This window comes from Pollicipes pollicipes, unplaced genomic scaffold (genome assembly GCF_011947565.3).
Source record: "Pollicipes pollicipes isolate AB1234 unplaced genomic scaffold, Ppol_2.1 Scaffold_3447;HRSCAF=4054_pilon_pilon_pilon, whole genome shotgun sequence".
Taxonomy (NCBI): Eukaryota; Metazoa; Arthropoda; class Thecostraca; order Pollicipedomorpha; family Pollicipedidae; genus Pollicipes; species Pollicipes pollicipes.
Window position 1 is genome coordinate 36668515 of NW_023596297.1, and position 17541 is coordinate 36686055.

A 17541-nucleotide genomic window follows, 5' to 3' on the forward strand; every position below is an offset into this window, starting at 1 on the left:
GGCACAGTTTTCAAACCATCCGGTTCATCGAGCAGTTTTTCCCGAGTAGAACACATGTTTCATGGCGACCGAAGGTTTTACGGTACACCTTCTGGCGTGCAAATGAAGGAGCTGTTTCGCAATAACAGCATTAACTCGTGTGGTATGCTAAGGTCGCATTACACTTCGGTACACCCGTGGGGCTGACTACACCCAAAGTGCTGTTTCGCGGTCATGTACCAATAAACAGTGCGAGATCCCAGTCGACCTTATGTTACGGGCCTTGGAGCCCATCGCCTCGAACGCAGACTTCCAAGCCACATTTGTAGACGGCTCCAATACGGAGACAGGAGCAGGCTCTGCGTTTGTGAGCGACCAAGGCACCCGGTCATTGTCTTTACCGAAAAAAACAAAAAACAAAAACGCCTCCGTGTACGCGTCGGAACTCGTTGCCATAAAGAAAGCCCTTTGTTTCATCGCAGTTGGTTAGGACAATTTACACGTGATCCTCTGACTCTGAGCAGCTTATTGGCTCTGACAGCTTTTAACTCGCTGAGTCCCATTATACAAGAGACTTTGATTTGCCTGACAGCGTTGGATCGTGCGGGTAAAACTCGTCCTACGTTAGATACCCAGCCACGTGGGCATCGCGGGTAATGAGCTAGCCAACGCGGCGGCCAAACGAGCAGCGCGTGCACCTTGCACCCGCACTTTGTCCCTGCCGACCAGGAACCTTATCCCTGGCGTCTATGGAATGTCACCGCAAACAGCAAACTGAAAGGCAGTAAGCTCCAGTTAGGCCGTGGCCGTCGAGCTCACACGATGCGAGATGAGAAGTATTAGTTCTGTGCCGAATACGCGTTGGTCACACGTACCCGATGCATGCTCATCTTCTGTGCGGTGAAGAACGGCCGTACTGCGGTCGCTGTGATGCGCCACTCACAGTTCACCACATCAGTTACCTACATCCACATTGAAGTGAAGCGCGGGTACGCTATTTCGGACGAGATGCTCCGCATCTTGCCTATTCAGACATTGGTGACGACTCTCGCATTCTTGCCACGATTCAGCCGTGCTCATTTGTCACTATTGTAAGATTTTTAGCGATTTGCTCACCTAGGCAGCCACTTAACTATTGTGGGCGCAAAGTGCCCGCAGCAGTCGGCGCGCCCTAAAACCCCCAATCAGGAAATAAACACTATATGAGCTTGGCTCAGGTTATGACATACCACCATAGGCGCGTTCCGCGAAACACATGCTGAGCTCAAAATAGGCAGTTTTATAGGTAGTTTTAGACATAATTCGAGTACTCCGCTGAAAACATATGATATAATTGCAATGTATAATGAGGCCACAGTAGATGCTGTAAGAACATGCAAGGTCATATGAGGTCATACAAGGCAAATGACTTGTGTTGCCATCAGCGTAGAGGCTAGACGAAGGAGTGCGACGGGTGCAACCACCTGCCTGTCGTTTTTGTGAAGGTAACATGTATGCTCATGCGCTAACGTGCGTGTTCTCTGCTACAAAAACATTTAAAAGCGTTGAGAGGACTATGCATAATGCTTGCAACAGCTATGGAATCTTGAGTACCTGTAGATGTACCACAAACTATTTCTTACCGCAGAAACGGTCACATAAGCACTGGTCACATACAACCGGTAACCTCTTAATTTTTTCATTTGGATAGTTGGTGGATTTGACCTAAATATACCTCAGCAGACCTCTAGGTCAGCCTAAGATAGTGTTTTTGTGCCTCTTATACTTGTGTGCCACAGCTGCACCTAAAAGAGTAAACTAAGTCTGAAACAAGTTTTGAAAAGTATTGTTCTTGTGGGTTTTTGGTGGACCAATCTTGAGCGGGGTCTTCACCTGACCTGACCCTTTTGGGGAGCAGGCTTAGCTGGAATGGATTCATCACGGTCTTCACGCTTATTTCCGGGCCCTCAGTATCCGTCTTGGCATATTAACGTATGTTTGAGCTGCTTCTATCGGAACCATGGTTTTTGACCTTCCCGCGTATTCTGGCGACCTCAAATTTGACCTGGTCAACATTTTTGTGTGCATTCTTCATCCTTTGGCGAGACCTTCATAACGGTATTTTTGGTCTTCTCATGCGGCGTCTGGAAGTTGAAGATCCCAGAGGGAGGTTAACTTCCCCCTCCCCGGCTGGGCGCGATTGTCTCAGACCCTCGGCCGGTCGCAGGTTCAAGTCTGTCCGGCCGTTGACAGTGGATGTCCTGAACTACACTCGATTTCCTCACCTTGTGTGAGAGACGGGTGTTACGTTAAGTTCTTCTGACAATGCGAGTGGATGGCCCGCAGGACACGCAGACGGCGAAGCTGGACGTGGCCACTTACAACGTGCTGACAGACTTGCGTCCACACATCGACCTGGAGACGAACACGGTGCAATTCTGCAGCCTGGGCACTCACATCAGCCTGGCGCTCTGGTCCAACTGCAGCAAGAACTTAAAGAACAAGGGCTACCTATTCCAGGTGGGTCCGCGCACGAACGCTGGTTCGACGGAGCAGTGTAGTAGATTTGTGTGTTGGCGGCTTGTTCACCGACGGGGTGCTAGAGCTTCACGACGCTGCGGAACCGGTGAGTAGATCGCCACTGTAGCCACACACCCCACATTTCGTTCAGTCTCTAGTGATAGCGATTGCCTGCGAGTGGGCTGGGTACGGCCGGGTGGGCCGGTAATTGGCGTGCACGCCACAGGCCGTGTCATGCTCTCAATCACTGGAGCAGAGCTTGCTCAGCTCAGGTCATGCTTCATGTTAAACCCACTTCTGCGGCTTTTCATCGAGGCGGTGTCAACATTATCAAATTTATTAGAAAGGCCCGTACGTCATGTCGGGCACTGTATATGCAGGGACCATTAAGTTTTACATTCATTCTGTCTGGTCAGGAAGCATTGCAAGACAGCGTATCGACACCGACAATGTCGCATAAGGCGTTGTAAGCTTCCCCGCCGCTGCAAAATCGCCACCACCTAGCATAGGTTGCAATCCTGGGCAGTCTTGCTCAGTCGGCATCCCAATCTGGTGTGGCGTAGGTGATCGCTCGACCGCCGTGAGGTTTGCGTCTGCAATATTGGTGGCTGTCCTCAGCCGCGAATGCCTATTGCGCAGAGTATATTCCGTGGCAAACAGCTAAGCTTGGCGCATTCATCCACGTGACCATTCGCACATCTGACTCGTGGCCACGCTTTTGACTCCCTCTGATAGTCAGCGCATCATTCAGCACTCGTTGTGCTTGTCCAAGCTCGGTAACACCACAAGCCGCACAGGTGTCTTAACGGCAGCGTTGTACTGTCACAAGCGAGCTCACAATTAACTGCTTTCATCGTGTGAAGGGCACGCGCCCGAGTGCCAGCAGCACCCCAGTATCGCCACGGGTATTTATCGATCGCAAATAAATTGTATTCGTCGTCGGTTCATTGTGATGCTAGGACCGAACAACACAGCACTGAAAGATGCATGCGTCCAAGCATTGGTGGCACAGCTAGTCAAGACGAGTAGGACAGGCAGAGGGGCTGGGGGCGCATGGGGCACGTGCGTACCCCCTTAGGTTCGGAAGGGCCCTTCGGGCCCCTCGGCACCTCCGATTAAGGGCCCGATTCGGCCAGAGGTCGTATTCAGGGGCTCGGCCCTACGGGCCGGGCACTAGCCGCACTAGTGCTAGCCGGAGGGCACTGCGGACTCATCAGAGGCCCTGAGTCGATAAGGGCCTATATGTCGGCCACGCGCCATCAATAACGCACAGTCGCTTCCGTGGCGGCATGGGTAAAAAGGTTCATTTCCCAAGCGGGCGCAAAGCCGAAGACAACGATTTACATTGGTCAGGGCCCCAGAATTTCTCTTAACCCCACAGCCACTAACAGGTCTTCGTGTTCCAAGGGGTTCTGAGTCGGTCAGAGGCAGCGTTTGAGAAGGCTCCTGTGCGGTCCAACGGAACCGACTTTCAGGGGTCCAATTGTTGGGCGTGAGTACCCGAATGACTAGCTGTCAGTCACAAAGAATCGCGACCCGCAGGTTCGTGACCTGAAATGTCAGCCAGAGGCCAGTTTGCACTGTCTGGGAACCTCCTGGGACAATAGTGGTGTGTAAGTCAGCCAGACCTCACGAGCACCGAACAGCTGGCTCCCTGTCAGTCTTATTTCTGGGTGCCTATTTCCCCAGGCAAAAGCAAGGCCGAAAACGACGATTAGCGTTAGTCTGGATTCCGGAAATAGTGGTTGGAACCCCTGTGTCTGTCAGGGGCCCACAGTGTATAACACAGGGTCATTGGCCGGCTAGTGGCCCCTAGTCCGTCACGGGCTTTGTGTGAGGAGGTCGGACGAGGGGCTAGAGCGTCGCCCGGCACGAAAGGTCATAGGCCCGATTGAACTTGAGCCCGGCATCCAGTCGTAATGCAGTGGCCTGAAATGTCAGTGGGCTTCAATACAGGTTCTCTTGTTAGGGTTCTCTATCCCCATTACATAGGGTTTCGGCACGGAGCCAAGCATACGTCTCCATGGCCGTCTGAGCCCTCGAGACCCATTTACCAAACAGGAACGAGACCGGAGCTCGCGATTTGCAATGTTCGGGGTCCTTGACACGATGAGGAGCTCATGTGTCGGTCAAGGGCAACAGTGCCTAACAGGGATCCTGCGGTGGCAAGCGCCCCCAAGTCGACCAGGAGCGGTATGGGGGCCCGAAGAGCGGGCGAGGGGTCTCTTGAGACCAAACATCAGGGACTCAAAGGCTCTCTCAAAGGCCAACCATCAAGACCAAACATCAAGATTCGAAGGCTGAAGGGCCGAAAGGGCTGGCTGTAGCTAACATTAAGAACCTCCGCCCGTTTTTCAGTGGTCTCAAATGTCAGGTAGATGGCCTCTTGCACCGAATGGGGGAGCCTGAGATAGAGCGTTCCTCTGTTTCGGCCAGAGATCACCAACACCGAGCAGCCGGCTCCGTGTCAGTCTGAGGTTTGGGGCCATTTCTCCAGCATTGACAAAGCCAGGCCCCTGATTTCTATTGGTCAAGGCCCCTGCGATAATGCGGGACTCCTGCACCGTTCAGGACCCACAGTGCCCTAACAGCGTGTTCTGTGTCAACAGTGTGTCTCAAGTCGATCAGAGCAAAATTTTCTCAGTAGGGGCGGGGACGGGACCCTGAATGGCAGGGGGCATCTTTCTTCGGTCGCGGCCCCTTGACAATGAAAGGAAACAAGAACTTGTGATGGTTGCGCACATTGTGGCAGTGGAAGGGTCCTGTTTCAGTTAGGGGCCCAGCACCTAACCATGGGTCCTCCAACCCATTTTCGGCATGGGCCTGTTAAGCCGAACTGGAGTCTGTGTGCCAATTATTGGACCACATAAGGTGATCAGCGGTGTTGTTTCAATGAGGGTTCTGCGTCCATCCGGGGTTAACTGTTGGGAGTCAAAAGGCGTCCCGCGCCAGCGAGATCAATGAAGTGATGTAATGTATCCCTTGAGGAGCCTCCGGATCGACCGGGGGATCCCGCTCCGTGTCACCAGAACAGGCAGCCGGAAGACATCACGCGATGGAATGGAATGGTCTTTCTGCCCTTGGCCGGGAACGGTAATGTGCTCCCCAGTGTCCTACTCAAGAGGGCCACTTTCCCGGAAAAAAATAAGAGGCACCATTTACCTTGAATTGAGTGAGTGTGTACTCACTTAAGTGGTCAGCACCCGCTTTTTGGCGATTGTAACCCAGTCGGCATAGTCATATTGATGTAAGGGCTGGAGCGATTATGTATTAGCGTCAATGTCAAAGCGGCTATTTAGGTAAGTACTGTGTTACGTGTGTTTTCATCATTGTGGATACACACCATGTCTTCGGGACCGTCCTTGTAGCTTATGGTTCAACTAGGTGCAGGCTGGTGTAATGCATCCACATGAACATGTCTCAGACCGAGCAGTAATTTCCATGCGAGAATGAGTGGTCCACTGACAGAGGTTAATATTACGATCTTTGTTGCCGTGGAGGCTATTTCTCGGCAATCACGATCCACCACAAAACTTTGATAGCTATTGGTCCGAATGTGAGAAGTCAAATACACTGGTTAGAACTGGTGCAGCATCTTATTGCACTCAGACAACATAAATTTTCCAGTGAAGGAAGAACATCGCCTATGATACACATATTGCATGCCGCGCATTATGGACACCGAACTGATACTTAGAGGCGGCGATAGTTTTTATCGACTTGTACAAATGTGGCGTATATGAGCTCCGCAGTAACGTCCTCCCCGCTATTGGAGATGCAGTGGCTCACGAGCTTCACGTGGCGTGGCTCTAAACAGAGCTCTTCCGTTCACGAGCAGGAGCATCCGAGCGACGCATGCTCTAGCTCGTCGGACGCCGACCTATGGCAATGGCGGGGAGTGCATGGGGCACCGTCATGTTATAACTGACGCGCGGCCTGCCGCCGCGTCAGGCGCCTCGCGATCGCGCTCATTGGATGTTATCGCAACGTCCGCGGCGCACCGTCATCATCCGGATAATCAACATCTCCGCCGATGTGTCGACTTGCTTTTCACAGGTCAAGGCCATTGTTTCGCAACCCACATAGATTTACCCCATCAGTTCGCGCCACATCCCACGATTTTGATCCGGCGCAGGCTCGGGCAGGCCCCGTCAATCTGGTTTATCCGACATCTGACCAGTCTGCACACAAATTTCGCGAGTATCGTATCACACGCTGGGTTCACAAATACCCAAAGCGCACATGTCATTCTGTTATCCAAGAACCACATACCCGCCTCACGACCTACCATACTCTGCCGACCCCGTCCCTCACGCGGACCGACCTCGCCACAGGTCACGCCGCGCTGAGCCCACCCGGCTCCGCCAATCATCACGCTGCACGTGCACTGCACTGCAAGTGCACGCATTCGCGTGACAGTGGGGCTCCAACCAATCAGAGGCCAGCACCGGTCACCGAACTTTGTATACCCTCGAGCCCTGTACCCCCTCAAAATACTGACGTCAGCCCCTTCAATGCTCTTCTGAGCCCCCAGTGCGTGCAAGCAAGACAGGGGAGGTGGTGTCCGAACTGCCAGGTCTTAGACGCATCACTGTCCATATTATGATCATGTATCATCATTATCACTATCACATAAGCTTCAAATGGGAGATCACTCCTTAACAGCAGGCAATTTTTGAGCCGAACAAACAGGTTTGTGAAATTTTAATTCTTGCACCAGGGCCGCCAATCACAGTGGCCGAAATCAGGCGCGAAATCAGGCTTTCAGGGAAGATTACATCAAGTTGATTGATTCAGCATCCCCCAACGGATTTTAGAAAGCGACACCCCTGATCACGCTGTTTAATGTTTCTGTTTGACATTTAAGACGAAGGATGCCTATCAGACAAGTGTCGTTGACCCGGCCGTAAGGAAACGGCAGACTTTTAGCATTGCCAATGATCTGGCATAACAAATAGCATGTTGTTAGTGCGGCAGAGATCGGCGTCTTGGCTTTCTCACATGACGGTGACGAAGATTGACATGTCAGATATTCAGCGATCAGTATTTTCCCACATATGGTAGGACAAGTACATACCAAGTGGTGTGGCGAACTAGCTCTACGAACGATACACCCATATGCATAAAATATATTTTGAAAACCGCTACGGCTATCATGGGTTGTACTGGCTCTAGAGAGGTGTTTGTCGGCAAAATCGTCAGCCATATGGCAAATAATAACTTGCTGCATTCCCATGTTGGCTCCAATGGCTTCCCATGTTTTCTCCGTGCTTACCTGCCGTGTATTTTAATGTCCTACATGTGCCACCGCTAAAAAACAATGTCCCTCAAAGCTGCCCAACTATGTGAAATGCCTTTGTGAACATCCTCGAGTATGTTTGGCTGCCGATGTTTAACGCATCCGACCAGAGTAACTCGTATCATTAAACCATGTCCTACTTCCCAGAACCGTTTTCTTCCATGTGATATCTGAATCAGGAGATGTAACATTACATGCACTACATACAAGGGTTTGACAGAGTTCAAAACATAATGATTCCAAAAAGTGGCGCAGTTTTATGCACGCCCGTGAGTTTCATTCGCAAAGGGATGCAGTTGACTGTGCTTGGATATCTGTTTGCGATTCATTCCTTTGATAGAGCGAGGCTTTTAGCGGTAATAGGCTTCATCTGCCCCCAACAGGATCTGGGGGTGCGGTTCGAACTACCCAAACAGCTTATGGATAAGGACATCGCAGTCCGGATCATGCGGACTGAGTATGACCATGTGTCTAAGTTTTGCCGCACGAAGAAGATGCTTGATCTGGCAGAGTTCCGAGGTGAGTGCAGGTCGAGTGTGTAATCAGTGCCGAGTATGTAATAAATATCACATTGATCCCGTGCTTTTGCAGAACATGTTTCTGGTCGTCCTCATAAGCGCGGAAAATATCACATTGTGGGGGCCTTTTGGGGCTGGAACCACGATTGTCGATTTGTACTATTTTGGGTGGGCCACTGCCCCCCCCCCCCCCCCCGATGTCCAACTTGGCCTCTAACGGTGAGTTTAGCCCCCCAACGTTCCGCCACCGAAGTAAAGTAGGGTATGCACAGTGAGAGATCAGCATTATGTTTACTGTAAAGCGGATTGCTTCCAATTGCTTCACAGATAAAGGAACAAAGGAAATGAAAATTGCAATGTCACATTCAGTTCATAATTTTCCGTACTTTTCGGCATGATGCATAATTCTAGTTGTGCGACTAGTATTATCGTTGACGTTGGTCTACAGTTGTGTCATTGTTTGTTCTGATAAGCGATATTTCATGCTCTACACACTGCAGCATGTTGCTGCAGTTTGTGGTTTTACTTAGAAATCATAAGATAAAAACAAATCCGTCGAAATTAGGACCCAAAAACGCGACCCTGTTACTAGCCGTTTAAATTAGGAAGAACGGCTGAAATGTGCCGTGCCGACCTCCACTTGGACGTGAGTACTCGATGGAACAGTTACGGGAACTTGGCGATCGACACCAGCCGACTAAACCAATAGCAGCAATTGTCCGACAACATGCCAAGCGCTGAGTTGCCACCTGCATCCCGCCTTGCGGCTATCAGCCGGGGTTTTCCGTGGCAGCCTTTAATAGTCTCGCACATCAATTTGTACTCGTTACTGCCGAGTCTGTACACGTTTAAGAAAGCCCGAAGCCGCATAACATTGACCTTCTGTCGGTTACCGGAACTTGGTTCCGACAATCGACGCCAAACAAACTGACCATGATGTCCAACGTTAACACATTCCTCCAAGAAAGAGCGTGGAAACGTTTTAGAGCTGGGATTCAGTTTCCTATTTGGTTGTATATACCTTAAAGGCTTGCCGCCGCTAAACCGTCAATGCGTAGAACTAGAGCCGTGTTGGGGCCAATATTCTGCAAATCGACGAGCCATAAGTTCGGAACCTTTGTTCAATGATTCACATCTGATCCAAAGCATGGTTTCGTATATGGAGTGCAGCTGATTGTCCATCGATATCCCCTTCATCGATGCTGTTTTATTGAAGACCTTTTGTTAGTTAGTCGAATATCATTAATAGGACGCGTTCAGTCTTTCTGTGCCGAATTGATTGGTGATTAATCGAAATAGTTATAATGTACTGTCACTTTTCACCACCTTAGTGGAGATTTGTAACAGACTCTCAAGTAGGAAACAACATCTACCTATGGATCGGCCAGTTCTCTGCCATTTTGCGATTGTATTAAGATTTTGTAATGCAATCAACGACTCAAGTACGAGCCTACATCTTGAGGGCCTGTTTTACCTGCGTAATGGCTGCAACACAGATGCATTCATCACGGGGGCCCACAGTATGCTAGATTCGTGAGGGGTGAAGGGTTTGTCACTCGGAAGCTAAAATCGCAGTTGCCGCCCCATGGACACGCTTTTCGATCATGTGTGGCATTTTTCCCGAGAAAAGATAAGCAATTCATGTTTGTATTTCTGCATTTGGATTCACAAATGCTTTCATATGGCATGCAACTCGACGTACATTTCTCGGTAAGTGAAAATATTTCGTCTTGTATTTTTATATGGGGTTTTGACCCCTTAGATATGGATGGTTCATATGGTGTCTTCAGCCAAATTGTTGAACATCGGTGTATCGCGCGATGAGGCAGTGTTGACGGAAATCATGAGGCCGCTTCATAGACGTGTTTTTTTCCATTCGTATATTATTTTCCGCCGAGGCAAGGTAGGCGGATTTTCTGTCCACCGTTTTCTTTGGATAAAAGAAAGCCATCAGGCACTGGTTCGCCGCTGCATATTTTGGCGTCCGATGGAAGATATTGACCCGTAAAGGGAACTTACCACGCTTGTGTTGCCGAATCTGTCTGGGCCTAATGTGGGCCGAATGTGGGCTTACTTCCGCTACATGCGAACTACTCTCCCCATCACCGAATTACCGTCGAAGTTCACCCCATCAGATCCATTCCCAGTATCGTTGCTCATGACCGAGTGCTGCCGCCCACCTTCCGCTCTCCGCCGCGCCCACAGCGATTCCCAACTAAATCACTCCTGAAACACCCTGAGGCGTTATGCCTACCTCGGTATTAGTCCCATGTCCGGGTGGCGGTTTTCTGTCTTGCTCCTTCCTCTGGGCGAGGAGCCCAGATTTAATCCTTTTGACTTGTGTACCAGTCCTTTGGTTATATTTTGTTTGAGATATATTGTTTATCACATTTTGAAATAAGATAAAACAAACAAAACAAAAGCATGCTGTCGAATGCTGTATTGACTATTCTTTCCACAGCAGCTAAGCAGCTTGCTTGTCGGCTGCACATCATTTCGTGCAATGTCTTAACCGTGCAAAATCGAAGCATTGCAAACACAATCGCACCACATACCTACAGCTGTTGTGAGGGCATGAAGTTATAATGCAGTCGACTGAATTCATATTGTCCGGGAGCTACTGCTGGCAGTATTTTACACATGGGCATTGAATGATCGTTTCACCAAGCAAAGTAACGGACTATAAGTGCTAGGCTACACTAACTGGACAGCATCAGCAAGCAGGCACGCCAGCAGCTGACGAGACAAGGGAAGATTCACACTGACTTCAAACAGTTGTGATTCCTGCAGTGATACCTGGAGAGAAAGATTATGTCATTGCGCAGTACCCCACATATATCCCTGGCGTGCCCACATCTTATAACAATGCGTCCATTATAAGCTTGACCCATGCTGTGATATGATTGATACCGAAAAGCTGTGTTGTCAGGTCCTGAGTATGACGGCGAGCTTGGTCAATGCATACTAGTTATAGCATTGCTAATAACTACGATTTTGCGTATTATGCCACATTAGGTGGTGGATATTTGGGAAAAGAAACGGTAGTTTCCTTTAATCGTGGTTATTGCGTGATGATGATTTGTTACGCCATCCGTATTGCGATGCAATTATGTAGTTACAGATGCGTTTTTTTTTTAGAGCTGCCACTTTTATGACCGCAAGCCCACAACATGCGGCCTCAAAAGCCCGCAGGGCTTTTGGCGGTGATTTTTGACGAGGTTGCGGGTATTGGCGGGCATTCCAAACATAATTTATTTCGCATCGTGTATTTGCAATACAAATGGACAATCAGTTATATATTAGTGAAGTAAAATAACGGTTCATGGAAGGATAAAGCTTGCAACATACGTGACGTGGAAGTTTTCAAGATACCAAACATGCTTTTTCATAAATAAATCTGTCATGACACATTCAATAACATTATCCGCGGAATGGTATCGCTTAAGCACTTTTGCACTACTGTGTGTTATCATTCACCGATACCAAACATTCTGAGTAGTTAAATCCCCATTCTAATTCTTGGATAGGCACTGTATCGTGGTAATGGCCGGCAGTCGCCCTTTGTTTAATCCCCTGAACGGTGGTGTTCTGTAAAAACTGTTGCTTGTTTTTAGCTGAAAAATCGAGTAAGATCATCGACAGGCAATTTTGAATTCACTTCTGCTGTTGTTTCAGTAAAGGCATGTTGCCGAAATATCAACACAACTTTATGTCCATTCTCCTGATTTTTTTTCTCGGAAGAATAACGCTAGTATCACTGTCTTATCTATATAAAATCCCTATAGCTTACAAAAGAATAATAGCCATTCTGGTTTTATCAAGCAGTGGCTTGTAATACTAAATATAATGTATGCAATACGGTACACATGAAAATTCAATGCCTGGCAAATCTGATAGATCCAAGTGTTCAGGTCCAGTTTTAACAACAACAAAAAAACGCCACCCAGCAGGCCCTGCATAGATGAATGGAAAGAAAGGCCTTGCATCGGGTTTAAACGCATGCTAATTTCCGCTAAATCTAAAGCACCTCATGACCAGTTGCGTCGCACATAGGTCAGCTCGGCGCAGCCAAGAGCACGGCTGTATCGTGACGTTACTGGCGTGCGCCTGAGGCCACCCCTGCTCGCGCCGCCAGTGCTGCTGCACCTTGGTACGCCGCTGCCCCGACCGGCGGTGTACTGCCTGGGGCGCCGCCCGCCGGGGTCGGCGCCGCCCGCTCGCCCCGCGGGTTAATACAGTTGCCGTCTCGCAACGCTCGTGTCTGGTCTGGGCAGATAGAACACGTAAGACTTGAATAACGGCCGGAAACATGGCCGGTCGACGTTGTCAGCTGCCTACGAAACTGGGAAACATCGATGCAAAGCATCGATGTAATTTTCTCTTGCATCGCCCACGTGAAATGACTGCATGGAAGTCCCTTAGCATTCAAAATGGGAGTATTTTGCTCACTAAGCTCCGCTTTGAGTTGGTAAAGAGATGCATTCCGGCGTGGTTGACGCGTAAAACGATGGTAATCGACCGCACCCCAAATATAATCTGATCCATGAGATATCTCATATAAATGTGTTGATTAGAAATCGGCTGTTTTAACCACAGGTGATACGTCATCCTGTGTCATCGGCACAACGAGATAATGAATAACCCAAAAGTCCTGCTTAGTTTAGTCCTACGTAGTGAAAAGTCCTACTTAGCAGTTTAGTTAGTTTAATTTAGTTTAGTTACAGCGTTCTTTAACTTAGTTCAGTTTAAAGCACCCCCTCATTGCACCAGTGCGTGTATGGTGTGTGAGCTACTGTAACTACAAAAGTGAAAAATATTTTGGTGTTTGTATCTCGCTGCCGTCCAACAACAACGTTTACGCGGCTCGCAAACAAGGTCGCATTTGCTAGTCAATAGTCACGTTTAGTCAACTCTTCACAAATTGTTGAACGTCAAGTCATTTACGACGCACCGGATCGCGTTGACAACAGCGAACTTGCCATGTGGCGTGAAGCGTTGCGGCTTCTCGGATTTGATGGCATTGCAATTACACTCACGAGGTATGATTGATTGCAAGTATGAAATTAATCCCGCTGTGATAGCATTTTCTCAGTAAGATTCGAAGTCTTCTTATATGCGCAAGCGGGCGCAGCCAGACACCATTCAGGCACTGCTGACACTGGTATATAATGGAGAACGTTACTTATTCAGGCACGTGTTTGCAATTCAGCAATATTTTACCCATACGTTTTCCGTAACGCGTATGACTTAGTGAGGCTGTTGGTTTTTCAGTGTATGTATATATAGATATAGATATAGATATATATATATATTTATATATACATATATATATATATATATATATATGTGTGTGTGTGTGTGTGTGTGCGTGTGCGTGTGCGTGTGCGTGTGTGTGTGTGGTGTGTGTGTGTGTGTGTGTGTGTGTGTGTGTGTGTGTGTGTGTGTGTGTGTGTGTGTGTGTGTGTGTGTGTGTGTGTGTGTGTGTGTGTGTGTGTGTGTGTGTGTGTGTGTGTGTGTGTGTGTGTGTGTGTGTGTGTGTATATGTATGTATATGGAAGTGTTGTTAAAGACCTTGGCGTAGGTACGTTTTATAAACTTCTTCTGTCCTTGCTCGATTTAAAGAAACAGTAAATAAATAAAAATATCCCTAAAAAAACTACAAAATTGAGTAAAATCATCGGCGGGCAATTTTGAATTCCTCTCTACTATTGTTTCGATGACGGCATTCTGCCGAAATATCAACCAATCTAGCTATCCATTCTCCTGTTGTTTTTTTTTCTCCAAGGAATAAGGCTATTGCTACTGCCTCATCTTTGTGACTTATGTTCCTCGTGAATGCACTGAACAACTGGTGACTAAAATGATGGTCAAATTAGAAATATTTCGTGGGAATAAAGACAACGGTCGCGGGCCTGTGGGGGCTTTTTTCCAAAATCTGTCCGTACGGGATGGGGCGGGTTTCACAATTTTGGTGTTGGGCCGGTACGGGGTTTTCAAATGCAAAGAAGTGGAAGCACTAGTTGAAAGGCTGGAAGCAGGAGGCATTCGGTTGCTTCTAAATGCTGGCTCTCAATAGAATATTCGTCAATTTAACTTTTGAGCTGACAATTTTCCTTTCGCTGACAACGTGAGCATTTCGTTTGGTTTGGATAAGAGCCATTTCGGCCAGCAGCGGCCATAGGATCAAGTAGACTGAAGATATAGGGCTATAGGATCAAGTAGACTGAAGAATGGTGGGGTAAGATTACATGGATCTGTAAGTCCTCCGCTACCGAGATTTGCTCCATCCAGATACCCCTCTTCGGGGTCGGTGCGAACGTTTGGAGGAGGGGACTTATGTCCGTTCATGTTTAATCCTCGCAGCGCACCGGGGAGAGATGGGGCGTCGCGGGAATCAGGATGCAATGTGAATGAGGGAGCGACGGATGCAGTGATAATTGCCAAGTTGCCATCCCTGTCGAAAACACTTCGCTGGACCGACGAGCTCCGTTGCCAGCGTCGTGGGAAAGTCGTGTCTCCTGGCGCCCGGCAGGCATTCCACCATCTCCTACGCTGCAATTCGGCTCAGGCAACTACTAATACGCTGCATAATGGATGGGACCATTTTCAGAGACATATCTAAACGTGGATTCGAGGAAATCTTAATTGGTTCCGTGTGGACGTCGGGAGGCAATGCAGTCCAGCATGCGGCCGCATTTCCGGCGACAAAGCTATGAAATGTCAGTACGAAAGCAACAGATAGCAGAAGAGTCTACGAGTCCACGCAGGGAGCTAGAATCGCTTTTGAACTAGGGTCGGAGTGAAAAATTCCATCGCAATAAGACCGTGCGGGAGTGAACAAAAAACTATTCACAAAAGATGGAGCTTGTGAGCTCGTGACTGATGCTTCAGCAAACAGACATCTATTTCAGGTTAGCATGGTCGTAATATCAGAAACCTGACCAAACTATTTTGGTTTTTAACATCGCAGGCCATTAAAGTGAAACAGAAGACATAGTAATTGCATGACAGTGTAATGATCATAAAACATTATTTACACCAATAATTTGATGCTGCACTTTGCACTTCCCTTTCACAACACTTTTAACACAAAACAAAGCAAAGAAATTCAATGACAAAATAACAATAGAAATTTCAACAAGCATAAAACCCACAAAAAAACTTGGACTCATACACATCAGCCCATCACCAAGTCAAACACAATGGACATACCTCTGGCTTCTGTTAATATGGGTTCCGGTGGAAACAAACATCTTGTCACTGTTTTTTACAAAATACCAATGCTTATTTCCATGAACGTAGCCTAACTATGCCTAACCTGAAGACGCCTTACTTCATCTCATTTTGACTAACTTGTTTGTATCACAGCAGCAGTTATGAATTTCTGGTTCTTGCACAATTCATATTGCCACTTGCCATGCACTTAACCAACTTAACCTAACTTAGAGTAGCCCATATGTTGAACATTATCTTAATTCACCTATCTGTTGACAGCAGCACTTGTAATAGAAACATGATAAGCTAATTTTTAGCTGGTTTCAACTTGCATTTTTCTTCAGCTCATTAGTGTATGCTCGCTGACATTAGACAAAGTTGACAACACACAAATCAAAACACTGAATAATTTTGAACAACTTATTTTGAATGTCATGGTTAACCCATGTCAAGGGCAATGATGGGTATGCTCCACAAAGCAATCTCTCCTCTCTAAAAATAACACAACTTTTAGATGACCATGCCAGTATTGCTGCATGCGTTTTCAGCTGCAGCAAGGGCATCTATTTAGACTTGTTTATTCATATTTAATGATAAAGTTTGAGATGTTGGCTTCACGTTTTAAATGAGATGGTCTGATTATTTGTTACATACTAATATTTAACTTATATTATGATTGCTATGCAGCTTAGAGTATCCCTACGTTCAAAATATAGTGCGTATGTATAGTACAGTCATCTGCATCTGGTAAAAGCGGCCATGAGGGGCCACTTCAAAAAATGTGTGGCAAATAATCAAGAATATGGAAAAATAAGCCCATTGCATGCCTTGTGACATCAGTATTTCTCTTATGACAAAACTCGAGGGATTAAAACGGAAAATAGCGAACTATGGTTACCAATCATGTGTTGAAATCAGGTAAGGTAATCAATTACTTGATCCACAGGAGACTTACCGGCTTCTTCCTGCTCCCCCAAAACAAAAAGTCAGTACCTCATGTATGGTCTGCTGGCAGACAGAGTCGTCCCACTCACCTCCCAAATACAACTCTCAAGCGTGCCCACCAAGCTACGAGATTAAAATGCGAAACAAGTCAGAGGTGTGCATAATAAACATCTCCAGAGGGCAGAGTTTGGCCATCAAACACTTCTGTGTTAGCTGCGACAGGTCGTCCCAAAATTCTGTATGGCAGCATTAGGATAGCCTTGCCAGGTAGCCTGGTGAGTTAGACACTCGAAAGGCTTAGATTTATCATTATTCAGCAGAGTCATGAACCAAGAAAACGGTTAACCGAGGGTTTAACGGAGCAAAAATGGCAGTAAAAATAAGTTCCGTGCTTCAAATTGTCTCATATTCATTCCCTGTGAATTGTTCGCGCTTGGGTGCGTATCAAACATGTTTGGGCGGCTGACGAATTTGTCCAATTTATGTGCGAAATGCGTACAGTTTGTAAAATACGTGCAGTTTAATAAAGCTTGCAGCTGGAACATCTTGCAGAGAAATTGGTCAACGTTTTAAGCAGCAGATGTTACGTCTATAGGCAATAAAAAAGGAAGGAAGAATAAAGTGGCATCACACTCGTATGATAGCAAGAAAAACAAAAGTAGTTAAACAGATATAAAGACCGATGATTTTCTGGCAAAATTTTGTATTAAGTGACTTCACCTAAAATCTGTTGACAGGAGTGTTCAAATGGTGATATTTATCTTGTAAATTTAATTTAGAAGACATTTTTTTGAATTTTTCACTCCTGCATGTCGGGAGTGACGCAATGTCGTGGTCAAGTTTCCTCGGGAAAAAAAAGCACGTGCAGTAAAATTCCCAGCCAGGCCTTGCTGGTGTTTGCAACAGGCTCTGCTTTCGTGATGTGGTGGTGAGACCACAGGAATAGGGGATGCATGAAAACTTTGCATTTGGCACACAGCTGCCGATTGTGACGCATTTTGTAAACAAACCAAACTTAATGCGTGCAAGCGGCTGGAGTAGCTGGGGCTCTTGGGCTTGGAGGTACCTGGCGCCCTTGCTCTGTGC

The 17541-nt window shown here is 47.4% G+C and overlaps 1 protein-coding gene across 1 annotated transcript in view; it reads left to right on the plus strand.

The window, feature by feature from the left end:
• LOC119091775 (dynein intermediate chain CFAP94, axonemal) overlaps positions 1 to 17541 on the plus strand; it is a gene marked incomplete in the record, with an annotated part of 89629 nt that overhangs the window by 14302 nt on the left and 57786 nt on the right. Inside the window, 2 exon segments of the mRNA XM_037214642.1 lie at positions 2305 to 2478; positions 8161 to 8296. Of these exon segments, the coding sequence (XP_037070537.1) occupies positions 2305 to 2478; positions 8161 to 8296 (310 nt within the window).